Source organism: Rhea americana, unplaced genomic scaffold, assembly GCF_003343005.1.
Source record: "Rhea americana isolate MKP2758 unplaced genomic scaffold, rheAme1 scaffold_69, whole genome shotgun sequence".
NCBI classification, from domain to species: Eukaryota; Metazoa; Chordata; class Aves; order Rheiformes; family Rheidae; genus Rhea; species Rhea americana.
In genome coordinates, this window is record NW_028186856.1 from 3364444 (window position 1) to 3384637 (window position 20194).

The 20194-nt window shown below is 34.9% G+C and overlaps 1 protein-coding gene across 2 annotated transcripts in view; it reads left to right on the top strand.

The window, feature by feature from the left end:
* The first annotated feature begins 3503 nt into the window (after positions 1–3503).
* SCYL2 (SCY1 like pseudokinase 2) overlaps positions 3504–20194 on the top strand; it is a 34461-nt gene continuing 17770 nt past the window's right edge. The window contains exons 1-7 of one of the 2 annotated variants that reach the window (XM_085321387.1): positions 3504–3652; positions 4654–4858; positions 11889–12046; positions 15933–16077; positions 17082–17231; positions 17850–18071; positions 18951–19067. In XM_085321387.1, the coding sequence (XP_085177513.1) occupies positions 4682–4858; positions 11889–12046; positions 15933–16077; positions 17082–17231; positions 17850–18071; positions 18951–19067 (969 nt within the window). In that variant the 5' untranslated portion in view covers positions 3504–3652; positions 4654–4681. Of the gene's footprint in view, positions 3653–4653; positions 4859–11888; positions 12047–15932; positions 16078–17081; positions 17232–17849; positions 18072–18950; positions 19068–20194 lie in introns of those variants that run through there. The other variant, XM_085321388.1, reaches the window with a different exon arrangement.

The following is a 20194-nucleotide window of genomic DNA, read 5'->3' on the forward strand; positions in this document are numbered from 1 at the left end:
CAGCGCCGAGCGGCTGGCGGCGGCGCCGGGCGCTGGTCGCGGCGGGGCCCGGTAGGAGCGGTGGACGCTTCGCGCGGGAGGACTGACGCGGGGGAGGCGGTCTGGGGGCTCCGGCGGGTGGTGAGTGGGGTTTCTGCCGGCGGTGAGGAGAGCCTCGCGCGCAGGTCTCCTTCCCCGAGCTCTGGTGAGGATTTCACCCGCGGCTCAGTACAGAAAGAGTAATAATAATAATAATAAAAAAAAATCRTGAAGGTGACTTGCTTGAGGGCAGCTGTGCTGTGCGCGGTGCCTCGCTGCATTCGCTCCTCGCGTTGTGCCTCTAGCAGATGCAGAACCTGAAGACCCCGGGGCTCGGCTGCTCTAGCGCCTGTCTTCTGTGGAGTCACCGTTTGGGAGYCGGTTCGACTGGCCAATAGCTTGGGTTGGGTGATGCGAAGTGACCTTGCTGCTCACCACCCTCCTTCGAGAAGGGATTCCCAGGTTGTTGTAGGACAAAATTCTAGGAGAGTGCGTGGTACGCTGCTGAAGGAGGGCACCGAATGCACCTGTGTCAGTACATCAGATGAGGCTAGAATTAGTTCACGGATGAATTAGCAGTTTTGAGTCATGTAGTTGCTTTACAGAAGAGAGATTTGAAGAATGATAAGGAATCTTTGGGTTTTATTTTTATTTCAGAATTTGCAATGTTTTGCTTCATTTTTTAGTGCTGACTGGCAATATGGTTAGGTCCTCATCATGCTGATGTATTGTTGCTGATGTTCATCAGCATAAAAACYATTACTGATTGTTAGTGGACTTCATGAGAACAACGTATTGATCATAAACCAGCTTTCTTTGTAGGGTTCRTTCTGGGTTTCATGTACTTAGTATCAATATCAACAATATTACACTTCAAATGGAAGGAAAACAAAGTTCTTAAACATTTATTGCATGTCTTGTGTTACCTGCCTGAACACTGTTRCTGTTAAGATTGTATACTCTTCTTRTTTATTACCTTTTAACTTGAAATAGAAATTTATTCTTCAGTATAGGTGACTGACACTACTCTGTTGTCTTCTGCTTGTTGATATTCCTATAAGTGGTAATTCAGTCTTAAAAGAACTGAATAAACTGTTTTTCTTACAATTGAGAACTAAATTTGCATATTTTAAATATTGTTGATATCATCATAATTTGTGATATTATAGTTACGACTCAAAATAGAATGCTTTATTTTTCTGTTTTGTTATGGATTTTCTAGGTATTGTTCCTGCTGACATGTATTGAGTTGTTAGTGAAGCTGGTAACAACAAATGTTTTCCTATATAAAAAGAAAAAAGCTTTCTTAGTTTGTAGTCTAAACATTGACAGGAGGATTTATACAAGTTTATAAACAGTGTTAGCTAGATAAAAACTTAGAAACCGAGCTGTTTATTGAGAAATGAGTCTATCAGTACTCCTTTCCCCTAGCTGAATTAATCAGGAGCTTACGTACTGTCAGGCAGGAGAGGAACAGGTTGGACAGGGCCTACCAGAAGGGCCCTAACCTAACCTAACCTAACCTAATCCTAACGCTTCTGACAATGGGCTGCTGTTAGCATTCTCACCTACTATCTTTCCCAGCCTTTTCACTCTGTCAGCTGCTGCAGAGGGCACTTATAATTTGGTCAATAGCTACACTGTTTTTCCACTGTCCATACAGAGAAATTCTTCTTCAAAATTATACAAAAGAATTTGAGCACGCGTGGAAAGTTTTCTTCATACTTCCTCTGCAATTAATTGGGTGAAGCATCTCTCTAATGTTGAGAATTGTAACAAAAGACTTTGTTGCATTGATACTGGAGAAGGAATGTTATTAATAATTTTGATGTCCAGTAGTGAATAAAACTCAAGGCAAATAACACAAGGTTTAAAAATGAATACATCAGATTTGCTATTATCTCAAACTCATTAGGACTGATTTTTATAGTCCTTTAGCATATAGTTTGCCCCATGGAATAGCTGCAGAATAAAATCTCTGAGKGTTACAGTTGCCTATACCTCTTATTCAGAATACTCCATGATGCTTGTTTCTACCTATATATCAGGTTATTGAAAAGTTTCTTCATTTAGGGAATTTGACATGTCTAGTAGCTGTTTAGTCTTGGGCAGCACAGTTAAGAGTTTTACATATTTTATCATAACACAGTTCAGAAACTAAAATTAATATAATGTAATAAAGTGTTACTATAATAAAATTATTTAATGAATGAATACCCCATTTTTGTAACTCATTTCCATCTATRCTCTCAACAAAAGAATACATAGCAACTAAAAGAAGTTTTTTCTGAAGACTATCTCATGGTAATCATACTCAACTCTTCATATCTAAAGCTAAAGCTCCCAGTCCCCATAATTAAGACCCCTCTGTCTTGAGTATGCTTGCAGTGATGTCTGGTTCAGAGTCTGAATAATCCTGTTGAAGCCATAATTACTATTTCTGATTTAAAGTCAAGCATTTGCAGGATTGAGATCACTTCAGCTGCTATCTTTCTTTTTTTACAATTCCTTTTCTTTTGGTCAGCCAAAACTCCTAGTCTGGTTCTCAGTTTAGTAGTACAGACAGTTGTGTCAGCCAGCAGACATGGAAATAAAAGAAATGTCTGCAGAGACGTAGCATTAATGTATTTCTACATTTTGTTCTGGAGGAATGCTGAAGATGATTTATCACTGCAACAATAGACAAGATCAAGCAGCATAACTGTGTTGCTTCTGGCACTATGCAAGAGTTTGCACAGGACTAGGACTTCTACACTGTAGTGAATTGTTCTGTAACTGATGTTAATTTTAAAGGAAATTAGCTTGGTCATGTTTATTACTTCTCCTAAGAATCAAGTATATCTTTCTAATATATTCCTATTTTTTTTATGTTGATTTCCTATGGAATCAGATCTGTTGTACCATGGGGAGGAAAGTGGGTGTCCAAAGAACTCTTGAGTGTGTTTGATTTTAGTCAAGTCTGACAGAGGTATATAGCTGTCAAAGGTAAATTCCTAAAGGTTTTGTGAGACCTGAGGAGCTGCGAAGAGGAAACAAACTCTATCTATGTCTTCAATATGGGAAGAGCTGTAGCATACATAAATACTTCATTAGACACCAGAGAATCTATGTAGACCAGAAAAATATCTTATAGATGTCTGAACAACAGGAAAAGGTTCAGTTCTTATAAACAGGTACCTCATGTTAGATCAGAAGGATTTGGGAGATCATTAGTCCCTGTGCTCACTGAACTTCTGTTCATTTTGTCCTTGTTACCATGACTTGGAAGCCCTCTTCTTTATCGTAACAGAATCTTGTCTCTCCAATTTGGTTAATAGTAACATTTTTTTTTATTTTTCAAATAAGTCATTTTGAATTACCTGATGTACAAATTAGGTATCAGTGAATTAAGTATATGGCAAATGAGGCTATAAATGAAAACAATATCTCTGCATATCTCAGCATATTTGTTAATGTACTATTTTTGTTTATTTTACCCTAGGTTGAAGAAATTAATACTCTTCACAGTTTATTTGAAAAAGACAATGAAGAAATGTTTTTGACTTTTGCTTTTGAATATACCACATAATTCTGATTCCAGAAAATAAGTTYTTCCTGTATTCTCTCTTCATCTTTGCTCACACCAATAAGGAAGGTGAATATCTGTCTCTTTCTTCAGTATTCCTTCCTTGTCTCCATTCTTTGTTGCATATCCAGTATCAGAGAGACAATAATATAAATAGGACTTACGCTCTACAACGTTTGCACAGCACTGTTTTCTTAATCCCATAAGCAAATCAGATTTTTTGGAAGGAATTGTGACRATTTAGTCAGGAAACAGTAGAAGTACACAGTACAAGGGAAGATGGACTAAATTGTAGGTCGCAATCTTTTAGCTCTTAAATTTGTAAGGTGATGTAAAAAACTTGTACAATTTTGTTCTAAAATAAAGTATGTAAAGACAGTTTCATACTCACTTCCCTGACAGCAACTGGTCAGCTCATTATTACTTACATCAGACAAATAACACTGTCAGCAAGTCTGATGGGTAAAATAATTTTTAGCTTGCATCTTGACAAGTATAGTGTAGGAAATAACACTTTTTTTTTAATTGTCTTCTGTGTAATACACATCTGTTCTCTTGCTGGTCTGGGATCTTAAGCAAACTTTTCCTTCCAAAAATGGATAGTTCTGTGAGTGCTGAAGTTAGTGGAGGCTAGTTTCATTCAGATGTGACTCTCATGGTTGACTGATTTTCTGATACACCAGCTCTCTGAGCCTTTCCCTTCGTTGGARTAGTTTATAGGCACTTTCCTTTATTCAGTCATATATTTTTATGAATGGTTGAATCTTTCACTCTGTAATCTCTCTGTCAGATCTCATGCAGGTCAATGAATAGATTCAGAAGTTATTGAGGAGGTGAAGGAGCAAGGATATGTAATTACCAGGCATGTATGCACAGAAATATATATGCAGTATGAGAAGTATAACTGCAAAGCTTTGGAAGAGTTGTATTTCAGTATTCTTTGTCTCAGTTACTCCTTTATCCTATTGGGTCCTTGGCTAGATGTCCTGTAACATAGCAATTTTCAACATGTGTCTTATGTTAACAGAATTTATGAAAGGGTTGTGAAGCTTGCTTTCTTGTCTTTGTAGGGTAATACACTGGTGTACACTTGACACAATGGAGTCCATGCTGAATAAATTAAAGAGTACCGTTACAAAGGTGACGGCTGATGTCACCAGCGCAGTCATGGGAAATCCTGTTACCAGAGAATTTGATGTTGGCCGACATATTGCCAGTGGTGGTAATGGACTTGCTTGGAAGATATTTAATGGAACTAAAAAATCAACAAAACAGGTGGGTTGTCAAGTTGAGACATAAGTTTACAAGCGTTAGATATCATACTGTTGTGCCTCTTGCTGGGAAGCATTTGAAAACAAAATCCAATTGGGCAAACTAATGGTAAGGGCAGTATTATAAGTAAAATGAAATGAAGACACACACAAAAAAAAATACTATCAGCTCAAGTGATAGTATTTCAAACCTTTACTTTAAGCCTTCACTGCTGGAGAAAGAATTGGTTCTATGTTTGTGGCATCTTGTTCCTTCCAGCCTCTCTGTTACAGCTGTTTCTGTGTCCTGTGCAGAAGCAGATCAAGAAATCTTCAGAGCTAAAACTGATCTGACAAGAATAAAGAAGTTTGTTTAAACTTGTGTCAGTTCCCCAATTTGTCTTGCTTTGTAGCTTTTTGGCAGTAGTGCTGACTTTTTACAGTTTAAAATGATCATTGTTTCATTGTTTGATCAGGAAATGATCATGATATCATTATTTGATCTCAGCAAATGAAACAGTGTAATTTTTTGCTCAACTACCACACCGAAATTGGGGTGTTACAAATGTTATTAGTCATGTGATACAGTAACAGAAATGCACCAGGGATAGAGGCGGTGGGTGTGGAGRACATGAGTTCTGCCTTCCCTGTGTTGATTCAGATCCATGTTATTCTCTTTCAGAGCAATAGTCTGTTTCCTTAAACTGCTAGAATTTAGAGCAGTGGTATATAAGCCTTTAACTAACTTGAGGACGTGTATAAATGGAGGTGGGATTRTGACTTTGGAAAAAGGTTGGCCAGAAAAAGAATTTGAGAGTTGCTGTTGTAGAAGATGATTTTGTTCTAACAGATAAATGTGGAATGTCTTTTTTCACCCTTGAAAAGGAAGTAGAATTTTCAACAAGTAGAATAGAAGAATTAGTAAGTTATGTCTTTCAGTTGAACTTGCTGTGGAATGAGGTGAAGTCACTTGGTGAATCAGCTTGCTACAGATGAAGAAAAAAGAAATGGACATGAGAATAACTCTGGAAAACATACAGAGTCTGTCACATGCTTGGAAAATATACTGTAGCAAACAGAGAAGAAATATACTAAGCAGGATAAATAATTTGTGGTGAACATGTGATCTGACTACCTCAGAATCTGAAAAATGTTAAGTGCTTTTGTGATGTCAAGCGTCTGTCCAGCTGTTCTAGGACACTATACATTTAGTATTTACTGAATTTGCCAAATGTACTAGTTAGATATTTTTTTGTCAAATTTAATGGCACACAACAGATCCAACATTAAAAGTGTGATAATTTTAGTAGTTTATATACAGTCTCTATGCACAATAAGCAATTGACCTGTAGTAGGTATAGCTTTGAGGATCTGGAGACTTGTAGGAAGAGTTTCTCTCACTGGCTAATTGACGTGGTGCATGTAACTTGTTTCCCATCATTCATGTTTTTCAAGCTTTCAAGGGACTTTCTGACCACTGATCAAAACTTATTTTGCAGTGTTTTGGGTTCAGGTATTCCTGAACTCAGTGTAGGTGTCAAGCTGCATTGTCTTTGTAAACCCTGACTAAAAATCGTACATCTATGTGCAGTCGTTAGAAATATAGTAGCAGTTGTATTGCAGGGGATTTTACTTGGCTGGTAGTTTGACATGCAATTACCATTCATTATTAATGTTGCCAGTTGGGTAACATCATGTCAACATTCAGTCTGACATTACAAAAGAAAACTAACCAGCATGACAAGCAATTTGTATAGTATTGTATTGCTCTATATCTGCTCTTTAATGTTATTTTTTATTTGTTTTGTGTGTACCTTCTGAACATTATTTGGCAACATGGAAATATCAGTCACTTTTGTAAAGTGCTGTACACATATCCTGTATTGCAGACATAAATACCTAATTTGAAGCTACAAGCACGTAGTTATTTTTTCTATAGTAAATGTATGTTGTGTGCTCACTTGTAGATTCTATAGTCATTTTTCAGACAAGCAGGTTGTTACGAACATTATTGCAGCTTCACTTCTTAACAACAGAAGCAGTAATTTAAATCCTTGTGGCCAGATATAATGGCTAAATTTTGAGTTTTAATATTACAGCAGTRGAACTGATCTGAAATCTTTTGTTCCTAGGACAAATGGAAGTCAGCTTTCTTATGGATGTTGGTCAACTGAAGTTAGGATTTCAACTCTGGAATAATTTGGCTCCTATTTAAGTCAATAGACAGTTGTGAAAATTCTTTCTGATGACAGTAGACATGTATGATTTTATTCCTCTTTTTCAGAGTTCCACCTACTTCATGCCTTGTTGTTTTTCCTGGTTTCCTGGATATTTGTGTATTTCTTTTAACGTGTCTTGTCTTTTCTTGCTTACTTTCTAGGTGACTGAATAGCAATATATCAGAGTGTGAGGAAGTTATATGCACAGGTGCATGTAGTTGTATGCAAACATATTTATCTGTGTGCATGTTTGATGTTATTTGGTAGCTGATTTGCTATTTGATTTGCTGATGAGCTATTTTGTGTTTATTTGAAAGATTTATTAATCTTTCTAGTTATACTTGTATACATGAAGTAATACGCTGCTTATTTTRCAGTATGTAGTTCTGCCCACCTTGGATTTGTTTGCTTAGTCTTTATGCATTTATATTTTTCTGGGCTATGGTGGTGCTTGTCTTCCTCTGTGYTCAGAAAGTGCAATCATAAAGAGATGGGAATGTTCTTGTCAGCAGCTCAGTCGTAAAAATTAGCAGAATTAAGTAGATACTGGGTTGCACTTCTATAGTGTTACAGTCTTGTTTAGTTTATATTGTGCTAGAACGTAATGTATTAATAGTTAGAACGTAATATATTAATAGTAAGTAAATCAGCTTTTTGTTGTTTTGGCTATTGTCCATACAGTCTGTCTGAAAATAGTATTTCGTATTATGCAAGCTTTAAAGACTAGTTTGTTTCAAAACTGAAATATTGTGTTGTATACCTTAGGACTGAAATGAACAGATGGAAAGTAGGATTATTAAAAAAAAAAAAAAAAAAAAAGGCAAAATTCTGGAAAAAATCCCCACAAAAAAACTGGAAGAAGATCTTCTCTGGCAAAAGACCACAGTGATACTGGAATGCTATCCAATATTTTAATTCAGAGAATATTTTGCTTGGCATAGTAGGAGGCTTTGGTAAAACATTGTATGTTTGCATATTGAGTTGCATTTGATTATTCTTTTTTTTTTTTTTTTAAAAAAAAGAGTGCATATGGGAAAAATAGATAACAAATATGTGAGACAAAACAAATATAAAGTTTCTAAAATCAAGCACTCTGACTGCTATCTTAAGATTTCCTTTGTTTTTATGTTTATGATGTAGTCCTTAACATGATCACATATATTTTTTTCCCCCCACAGGAGCACTACATCTTTCGGTTTACAGGATAGATGGTGAACAGCAGTTATTCAGTATTTAATGACAGTTATTCAGTATTTTGTGGACTTCTTTTTTTCCTTATTGTTCTATATTTAGTCTCTGGCATTATTACTTCACACTATTCCAAATGTGCTTGAAAACAGAACAATTGGGTTTCTGTGGTATCTATCACTATAGTGCCTGAATGTTTTACAAGAATTTTTAATATACTTCCTCAATATACACTGAAGTGGATAGGAATAAATGTTGCTATTATCATTACATTTTTACGGCTTTTAGAGACTTTAACTTAAAAATATTTTCTAGTTYGGTTTGCATCTTTACATCACACAAACCCAGTGTGTTTCTGCAGTTTTTGTATGGCTTACCTTTCTCTTGGTAGCAAGAGAGAAAGCATGACATGACTTTCCTGGTCACCTTTTTCTGGTTAGGAGCAGAGGACATCAGGAGCTAGAAGAGAAGTGATGGAGCATAGCTTGCTTATATGCACCAAGGACAGCTTCAATATTTATATTTTCTGCATGGCCCATGTTGATGGATGTTAGACATAATTACTTTTCCCTGACTGAGAGCAAAATGGGACTTGTTTTTTAGGATCTTTTCACTATTTGCCTTCTTAGGGTTTGGGAAATACTGTTTTTTTCCTAGCAGTGGTATCGGATGAGATGAGAGTAGTGTGTTTGCTGTCTCTGGTTTATAAGGTGTTCGGTTGAGTAAGAAAGGAGACATGGTTCAAGCTGTCAGTGTTAGCAAGTTGCCAGAACAGATGTTCATTTTGTAAGGAGTGCAAGATACCACCTGAAGCAGGATTGGCAATGGACTCGGAGGAAAACTGCCCAAGGAAACCAGGAAAAGGAAGTTGGGCTGTTTAGTGAAACAAAACTTTTATAAAGTGGATGCCAGGTCTTAAGGGCAGTGGCCAACAGCTGTCCACTGAAATAGATGAGCTAGGTCTARTGGTATTCTAGATAGCTTGAGACAATTATAGCTTAATTAATATCCCATGTTTTGGATGGTATGGAAAATTTTTACTCCTGTTAGCACAGGTGCCAGCATTTTTATTAGCTGCATGCAAAACATTTGCAATGACATTTAGTTGCTTAGTAAAACGATTGCCAAATTTAAACACTGCCCTTTTCATTGATTCATGTTAAAAATTCTAAATTATTGGCAGTAACTACAGATGATTTTTTGAACATCTTTGCCTTGGTAAATATTATGTAGTGCACATCATAATATACAACTACCTAATGATCATTACTGAGCTTTATCTTTGACATCTTTCTGAAGTAAAGCACTGTTTAATTAAACACGTAGGAGGTGAGGCACAAGGTGTGGATTAGCTTGTGTTTGTGACACAACTGAGGTTTAAACTTAGATCTCTTGGTTGGCYAGTCTAGCACCCTACACACTTGTCCCTACTTCTTAACCTAATTTTGGAAGTGGAGCTACCAAAATTCTGTGTTGAAACAAGAGCATATTGAGCAAGGTGTGTTTACTTCCTATAACATAATGAATGGRAATTTTTATCTTTAAAGATAATGATTGTTTTGTTCCTAATTTTTCACTTTCTTTGTTGAGAGCAGTTGTAATTTTTTATATTTCAGTCTCTTGTGTGCTGAATTTATTTTATATCACAAAGCTGGAATTGAGACAAGAATTTAAATAACAAATGGTTATCTGCAGGAGGAAGATWTTTTTTTTCCCCAGAAAAACCTTTCAAACCTATGAAGTGAAAAATACAAAATGGAAGCTTCCCTAGAGCTTTCTGTAACTAAATATTAACTTTGTATAAATCTTTGCAGGTCYTCATCTCAGTTTGTTTCCGCAAAGGTAATTTTGTCACCAGCAAATGGAATCTCTATGAGCTACAGTCAGTAGCTCTCCTTTTTCGGGGTTGAGTATCAGGATGTGCAAAACAGAAAAGTAGAATCAAGAATAATGTGTTCATAAATAAAATTTGACAGGGTTATTTGGTCCATGCGGCCGAAAACTCTAAATGCTTTTTAGAGTTTCCAGGTGTGTTGTATGGTTTTAGTAACTTGTGCAATAGAGAGGGTGTATTCCAGCCCCCATGTTTCAGCTATCTCTTGTTTTTTCTTCTATGCAAAAATTTATGGTGACTTAYAGGATTTAAAATGTTACTTTGTTGATGTCAAATTTTGCATATAGAAATCAATGTTGATTTTGAGATTTAATAACCCATTTCAGAATGCCTTATTTGAGTTGTTAATATCAGAATACATTTAACATTTTAGTATGAGTAAGCAGAGACTGATGACTCTCTGCTTTTTTCTTATGTCAGAAGTGTTACATGAAAATAAAGATATCAAAAGCAAATTGTGACAAAGTTCAAATTAATTTTGATTCTTGAAACTTCACAATTATATTTTAAATTTTATTTGCACCTGTAAAATCAGTGTGATAGCAATCATTTTCACACCTTGAATGCTTGTATAAAACTTCATGTATAGATAAATACGTAAGATAATTTGAGGGATGTAGAAGTTCTATCAAACTTCAAACAAACCATGTAGGATTGCAGCAAACACTGACAGAACTTATTTATAGCTATCATAAAATATTCAAAATATGGTTTATGTCCCAAATTATCTGATTTAATTATTCACAATCAGATACTTTTGACTTACCATTTCATATATAAGTTTGAGATTTTGTTGTTGGCCACTTACTGCTCAGTACATTTTTATTTATTGTCATTCATGATCTTGTTGTAGAAATATAAGAAARTCTCAGTTTTGTTTTGTGGTAACATTTTAATTTTGTTTTTTCTTCAAAGATAGAAAATGGTTAGATTCCAGGAGTATCAACTTCTTCACTAGTTTATTTTGGCCGATTTCTTTATGTACTCCCTTGAAATAACTAGAATTGATTTCTGTCTCTTTAATGACTTCCAAAATGCTGCTGTATTCTCATTGGTTATTTCATATCCACTCTATAATGTCTAAATTTCCTCTAAATTTCTCAATTTCCTCCCATTCCATTTGCAAAGGTTGACTGGAAATACTGTTTCCTGCAGGATTTATTTTAATTCATTCAATCACTAAAAAAAACCACCCTCATTATTTTATGAACAATCTGATAAGATTGATTAGTGAGATGCCATTCTTTGACTAAAAATTCTCTCTCATGAAAATCTAGTTTAATATAGATCATAGAGGCTTGGAATAGAAGACTAAGGGTCAAGTTTAATAAAGCACCACTTATATTATTTGTAATATATATTATATATATTTAATGCTAAATGAATGCATATATCCTCAGAAAAGTTTAATTGTTCGTGGTTGACATAAAAGCTTTCATTTGCCTAAAATTAAACTAATTTTTGTGCTATGAATGTCCTGTTTTGTCACAGCAYAGACAGGGTTATAATTTATGCATTACTGCTTGTGAGGTAAGAGCAGTATTACATTAACTCTTAAAATATATATTCTAGAGGTTATATACACTCAGAATGATTATGACTGAGGTGAGAACATGTTCATAGCTATACATACAATTTGAAATACTGTGTTGGTGGGACTGTACTGTTGATTCAAGAAGTGTGCATCTGTAATTGTGTATAGGCTTCATTTTTTGGCATTACTATACTGAGTAAATTTTGTTGCTTATTTCTAGGAAGTGGCTGTTTTTGTCTTTGATAAAAAGTTAATAGACAAGTTTCAAAAATTTGAGAAGGATCAGATTATTGATTCTTTAAAACGAGGTGTTCAGCAACTAACGAGGCTTCGACACCCTCGGCTACTTACTGTTCAACATCCATTAGAAGAATCTAGGTAAGTTGTAGTAAAATTGAGAACAGGCGTTCTTAATCATTGTTTTATTAATGGATCTAAAATATCTGGAGCATTTAGCACATACATCTAATAATGCTCATGTTTAATGTATTTACTCACATGAGAACAGTATCCTTTCTGCTGGGTTTTTTTTTTTTTTTTTTTTTTTTTTTTTTTTTTTTTTTTNTTTTTTTTTTTTTTTCCCTTTTTCCCTGCAAGCTATAGAATGCTTTCCTGGTGCGGATCTGGTCCGTAATATATTACATGGTCTTAGTCTAGGTGCAGCTATAAGACTACATCCGTGTCTTACAATATGAAAATTTGGTACTTCAATTAATTTCTCTTTTAAAGAACTCTTTCAAAGACAAATTGCTTTCTTTCAAAAGATTGTTCATACATTTATTCCACTTATGAGATATATGTACTTCATGCTCCTGAGATTGGAGACTTTTGGTAAAACATATCTATTGTGGCCATATAATGTGTTCTAAAGGTCCTCAAATGCCAAATAAGGGTGACAAAATGTAGTGTATTTTTGTTGTGCTTATTCCATTTATGTAAGATTGGTCACTAGGCACAATAATGGGTTAATCTTACAGATTTATTATTCAACTCTAGCGATGACAGCACTGCACATTAAAATCAAACAAATAAGCGTTTCATGTTGAACTAGGTATTTCTTGATCTTACTGAGGAAGCTCATTAAAGTTTCAGGTTCTGTCTGCGAAATGGTGTTTCCAAAAGGTAACCTAATAAATTTTTGCATACATTGCCTTTCAAAATTCTACATTTTTGATTGTTTCTGTTAATCTGTATGTTTCCGAGTGTACCTAAGATAGTTTTTTCTTGGTTTCCTKGGGCCAGGAATACCAAGGGAATATCTACCTTGGGAAAGATTTCTTTCATCAAACGACACTTGCTTATTCATATGTATCTCTCCTCCACTTCTAAACACGTTTTGCCCTAAGGGTTCAAAGTAGTCAATAGCCTTGCAGTTCTCTGTACCCGTCACACAAGTCTAAAGCAGATAAACTATGTAATTGAGAACAGCTTTCAGTACAGTACAACAATAAATAATTGTTACAGGTTAAATGGCCTAGATCATCTCAGTCTTAGTTTATGCTGATGAATCCCAGAGTACATCCCAAGTTTCTTCCTAAAATTGTCACAATATTTCAGTTGACTTTTATGAGGAAGAATTTCTTCACTGTGAGAGTGACGGAGCACTGGCACAGGTTGCCCAGAGAGGTTGTGGAGTCTCCTTCTCTGGAGATATTCAAGGCCAGCCTGGATGCAACCCTGTCTAACATGCTCTAGGTGACCCTGCTTGAGCAGGGGGTTGGACTAGATGATCTCCAGAGGTCCCTTCCAACCTTACTGATTCTATGATTCTGTGACTCAGCAACTTCATCTGTACTTATTTTACCCTAATTCTACTTTGCGGAAGAAGAAGCTAAGACTYATATCTTGGATTGTTAAGAAAGCTTTCGTGTTCTTTTTGCAAGAATTTAAGCCTTTTAAGTAAAATAAAAACTGTAGTTATGTCAGAGTTCTTGTTGACACGTTTTTAGTAAGGCCCTGTGCTTCATTCCAGTTGCTCCTTTCCATCCTCAGCACTCTCTCTGTTGGACCGTCACTAGCCCCAAGCCTATCTTGTGGCTTGCTGTGTTAGAAACTGCTGTAACAGTATTTGGGAAGTGCATAAAAGGAGGGTTTGCTCAGACTGTGTATCAATGTGCAAGAGTGTGGTAAGATAGCTACATTTCTTTAGCATTTCTGAGGATTTGAGCAAATATACTAAATATGTTTTATAGAAACATTCTATATTATTTATGCATACTATTTTATGTGCATTTTACATATAATAAATATATGAAATACATAAACACTTTATACTAAATATTTACTATAAATGTATCTCTATGTACAGCTTGTCTTCAATTCCCTTAACAGCATAGATGAGTAATATTATTCTATATTTGTTACTGGAGAAAAGAGCAAAAAGCCAAATTATGAATCTGTTTGTAATGTCATTGCTACCTATTAAAAAATGAGTAGTGTGAAGTCCTAGATATTTAATTTACTAGATGGTCCATCTGTTACAGTTTTTCCCAACGCGTATTTTCTTGCAACCACTTTTCTTTTCAGCTTGTTTTCTTATTATTATGTTACTCTGAATGTCATTTTGATGTTATTCAGGGAGCTGTTAAAGATACTGTGGTGTATAACTGACTCATTTCCTCCAATGTTAATTTACTTTAATTGAATTTGCCCCTTCCTTCTGTTACTCTGACTTGCGTCTTTATTTAATTAACTTTCAAAGGAAAAAAACAAGCTTTTTTTCATACTCTGAAACAACAGCAATTGGAGAATCTGTGTTTTGAAGATCAGTGATAATTGTTTTGTAGATATTTTCTGTCATTTGTGCCTTAACTGTAACTAAATCTATAAGCTCCATGGCAAAGTTAAAGTAGGATTAAAAAATGAAAGACTTTGTAATTCTGTGCTCTGATTCTTCCTCATGATTGGTACAAGACTAAATTTTATAGATGTAAGTCTATTAATAAAAATGTGAAAGAGATGGAGTCAACAAAATGGTAGGGAGGAAGCCGAAAAGAAATTCATTAGAGTGGTTGACATTTGTGAATCAATGGATTTTAATTTTGTTTTTCCTTCAGAAAGGCAGTTGATAAAATTAAAATTGTCTCTCTTGATCTAGGTGAGGGATAAGAAGCTTACACATTTTATCTCTCTTTTTTTTTTTTAACTTCAAAGTGCAAGCTTGTTAATTAGTAAGACATATAAAACCTAAGTGGCAGATTTATGCTGAGGTGCAATGTGTTCTGTGATATGTTTAAGGAATGAAGTTCTTGCCTATAACTTCATTATTCAGAAATATACCTCTATTACTGTTATTAGGTCTCAATTTTCTGTATTTCTACTGGGGAAATGTTTTAGTGTTCTCATGAAATATTCATTCTTAAACCAGGTATCTGTGCTACCGTCATATTTTCTTCAAAAAAAGCTCTGAAACATTTGAGATGTGAGATGCAGTGACTGTCTAGGGCCTTCAGTGCTGTACATACCAGTTTGAAGGCTGTGGATATAAGAAATAGCTCTATCTATACTGCATTAAATTTGTAACACAGGCATATATTGTTTTCAGGACTTGAAAATTTGAAATTTTGATTTTTTTTTCCTGTACAGCTATACAGTCCTCTGTGTGTTTGGAGGTTTGGTTTACTTATGCTTTTCAAACATTGTTAATACAAAAAGCCATAAAACAAGACCTATTCTTTTTGAGGTAGAAGGCAATAGTAAAAAAAAAGAAAACACCAACCCSATAGTTACTTGCATAGGAAAATTGCAGCTCATACAACAACTGTCTTTATTTATCCGCCTCTTGTTCTTTCATGTGAAAATAAAGGAATATTCGGACACTAACTTGTATTTTATTAATTTTGTTTCTGGTTACTGTCTAATCATAGTAAATGTAGATTCAGTTTTAGCCACAACTAAAAGCCTGATTCTGCAAGTTACAATGATAGTAAGAATTATGTGTTTGGTATTGCTGCCTCAGGACAAGAATAGCATTGTTTTCTAAAAATCTTTAATGAAATATTATATTCATCATTAGTGACGTGAATTTTAGAGAATAGCCTGCTCAAGCTTGTTTCTGTATTCTAAGATTGTTTATTTCAGATATCTATAGATCAAATATAATAATAGTTATAATTATATAAAACATGACATATAGTATGTTCTTAGGTAATGCTAAGTGTGCTGGCATTGCCTAATATGACATCTCTATGGTTCTTCATTGACAATCAAGATATTTATTGTATTTATTTACAAGCAATGTTTTTTTTATCTATCTCTTCTTTAGAGATTGCCTGGCATTTTGTACAGAACCAGTCTGTGCAAGTTTAGCTAATGTTCTTGGCAGCTGGGACAACCTACCTTCTCCTCTACCATCTGACATTAAAGAATATAAACTTTATGATGTGGAGACCAAATATGGCTTGCTTCAGGTATTGCACAGTTGTCCTTATAATTTCATGTGCTTTTAGTACTAATCATAGTTTTACAGTTTGTCTTGTCTGCCTAGAGTAAATGAAATTATTATGAGTTAAGAGATGACAGTGCTCCAATCATTGAACTGTAAGAAAGAATGAATACTGGATACTTTAAGTTGCTGTTTTTGCTTATTTTGACATTGAAAAGAAGAAAATAAATTAATTCTTTTATTCTATATAAATTAATTCTATATTAAAAATAAATCGGTATATTTCACCCCTTCCTTGTTTCTTCTTGCTTTCTAACAAGAGTAAAAATATCTCCTGAACTCTAGAGCTTGTTGTTTCTTTACTTCTTTTAATATTGAAGTAGGTGGCAAATTTCAACATGCTCTTTTCTTTTTCTTACTCATTTCATTCCCATAAATGCCATGCACAAAATGTAGGTCCTGTTTGCTCTCTCTTTTTCAGAGTAGATTCTTTTCCTCACCTTTWCTTTCTACCTTCTTTTTACTACTTCTACTGCTCTTCTGCATAATTGGAAAGCTGTGTTGCCTTCGCTGTTGCTTGTAAATGTGCAGCGATGCAGAGGTGTCTGCTTCCTCCTTTCTCTTAGTCCCTGCTTCATTTTTTGAAAAGACCAGAACCATCTTCTTTTTGATTTACTCTTTATTTAAAAACAGTGTAAGGCCTGTGTACAGCTACTGGCACTCCCATTTGTGAGTCATTTCTGTACTTTACCCTTCAGGGGAGGAAAAATAACTTCCTAATTTTATTTGGTGAATATTTTATTCATATTTCATAATCTTATCTGCTGATTTCCCACCTTTATATAATTTTCTTCATATGTAGTTATTAAGACATAATCTAAAATTGATGATGAAGAATTGGTAACTTCTCTGGTTAACTATGACTACAGCATGTAGTAGTAGGCTGTATTAGTAACAGAAATGTTGTAAATGTCTTAATGACATCTGTAGGGAAAGAGTTAACCTGAAAAAGTAATTTTTTATTAACAGGTTTCTGAAGGCCTGTCCTTTTTGCATAGCAGTGTGAAAATGGTCCATGGGAATATTACACCTGAGAATATAATTCTGAATAAGAGTGGAGCGTGGAAAATTATGGGCTTTGATTTTTGTATCCAGTCAACAAATCCATCTGAACAGGAGGTAATTGATCTTTATATTTGTCGTCTTGAAATTTCAAATTCAGCTTCTTGCCTGAAACTAGTTTCATGAAACTAGATTCAGTTTCAAGACAGAATCATTTACGTAATGTTTACTTCTGTATTTTCTTGGCAAGAAGAATGAGCATGTGACATATATCTGGACTGAAGTGCTACTTTTGGTCATTACAAAAAGTGAGCCAGAGCTGGCTTAGTAGACTTAAAATAGACTATTGATAATTTCAGGCAGATACAGAAGCCTGGGCCAGATCTTCTGCTCACCTGCATGTTGACTGACATACACAGGTACCTAGTTTAGCCTGTTCTGTCCCCTCCGTGCTTGGTTCCTACCTCCCAAAGGGAATGCCTATTATAACTCATGTTTCCCTCTTACAGCAGAGTATTTTGACATTTACATTACCGTTCTCAATTTTAATAACCAGGCTTAACTGCTTGAGCTAATTAATCTATGTTACACACAGATTCTTACCAGTTTTGACTTATTCCATTTCCATTTCAGTCACAACTGAATCTGAGTGGATTGATTATTTTTTTGCTGCCTGAGTCTCTTATTTGAATCGTTCTTTAATTGGTATGCTTTCTTTTACTCTTCTCTTTGTAGCCAAAATTCCCTTGTAAAGAATGGGATCCAAACTTGCCATCCTTGTGTCTTCCAAATCCCGAATATCTGGCACCAGAATATATTCTCTCTGTGAGCTGTGAGACAGCCAGTGATATGTACTCTCTAGGAGCTGTTATGTATGCAGTATTTAATAAAGGGAAACCAATTTTTGAGGTCAACAAGCAGGATATTTATAAAAGTTTCAGCAGACAACTGGATCAGGTATTTGCTCTATTTGTAAACGTTCTGCGTTGCTTTTTCATATTTAGAACGTAACTGTTAAAATTGATTTAAATTTTTAGAGCACATGTCAGTGCTTCAAAACAAACAATCCTATAATGGTAACTTACCATACGTGCCATCTTTATAATAAGAAAAAAAATAAATGCTAGCAAAATAAGGGAAATAAGAATAGAGGAAGTTATATGTACCAACTTTATCAATGAGAAAGTTGATTTCTCACCTAGTTTCCTTGTACTCCTGTGGAATTCTGTGCATGTGGAATAAATACGTTACCTGTGAGTAGGACAAAGAGCATCAGACACAAGGCAATGAGTGACCAGTGTAAGACTGGAGGAGATTGCAGAGATTAAAGTGATTCGATCACTTGACATTGTGAATATTATCCCCTTACCTAGCAGAATGTTAATTCATGTTCTTTGTGGACTATGAATAGTAACAGAAGAGAATTACTTGGAACAGCTGACATAATGTACATTTGTATGTAAGTTTCCTTTACTGTAACTTCTTAAGGTGTCTGTTGCCTTAATCATGTGTACTGCTTTTTCATATATATAACTGACATCTCAGTTATAACTTGTACCTCTTTTAAATATTGTTTCCTGTGTTTTCCAAAAACCTGAACACAATTAGAAGTTGGGAGTAGAGAATGTGACCAGAAGCAGATATTCTGTTGGGGGACAGAGGAAAGACCATGAGGGATCAGAAGCAAGTGGTTATAAATGGGGAGAAGGGAGGGATATTAAAGGTGTGAGTAGGAAAGCCACCAAGAAGACAAAGTATAGCCCTAATGTATGTTGGAAATAGTTATATGCAGGATTTTTTGAATTCATGGTGCATGTGCTTAAATTACTTACACAGCTGAGCCGTTTAAGCTCCAGTACTCTTCAGAATATACCAGAAGAGGTGCGTGAACATGTAAAGCTACTCTTAAATGTAGCTCCAGCAGTAAGACCAGATGCAGATCAAATGACTAAGGTCAGTTCATGGAAAATATAGTAACTATAGGAAAGAGGGAAGCAATGTTTGATTTGTAGAAACAATAGAGCTATTTTTAATCTTTTTCCTGTTAATCTTTTTAGTTGAAATGTAAATATGTTTTGAACTTCTTTGGAAATAATGGTGTTAACTGATGTYAAAAGTTGTTTTCCTTGAGTTGACCTTTATTCTATTAATATGAAAGAAGAGTGTGTTGAAACAGTTTAGAGTGGTCACTTAATGCAAAAGTATTTTGTTGCTTTCCAATACAATTGGAGTATTTTCTATGCTAYGTTTTTATACAGTTCAGTCTTTAAGCCTGTATTAGAGGCTATTAAAGCCATAAAATGACAAAGGTCAACAAATATAAAGATAACTTTTGGTTTACCATTTTTGTTGTATTCTGAAGTATGCAGAAGAATAACTTAAAATATGTTTGGAGCATACTTGTCATAATGAAACAAAAATTGATTGCAAATAGTCAATTTAAGTTTTAATTTGACTAACTCTTCCTCCACTTTCCTATTTGAAAGTAGAACTTAAAAGCATAATCCTTCTTTTGTCTTACATCTTGTTTTCTCATAACTGATAGTACTTCAGGTTTCTGCTTAGTTAAGAATTTTCTTCTTTTTCTGTCATATAAAAAAAATTACAGAGAGAGAAATCAGTATCTTAGCAGTTGGAAGAAGTAGTGAGTGAAGAAGGGAGGCTTCTGTAGCTTGAATTCTCTGTTGATAGATTCTGTTCTTCTGTATTGCCCTACAGCAGCCTGCCTGTCTTTCTGCCTAACAGCAAAGCTTCTGTATGTTTTTATATTCTTGCTCTTTGCACAAGTTTTTCAACTGAAAACAACTGTGCTCTGAGACCATGCTCTGTCTCTAGCCATTGCAGGACCATGAGGTTAGATATATCCCTCCCTGAAATGGAGAGTGAGAAAAAAGGAGTAGCCTTACCTACGCAAGTTGTCTTACCAAATGCAAGTTTTGTTCTGGTCTACCTAGGTCTGAGATAGGCTCTCTTCTGTTCTTTGCTTTCAGCTGCTCACTGAAAGCTGAATATGCAAGGGGTTTTAGATTGATGGTCTTGGCATCAACATGCATATTTAGCAATCTTTCATCAATGATGAA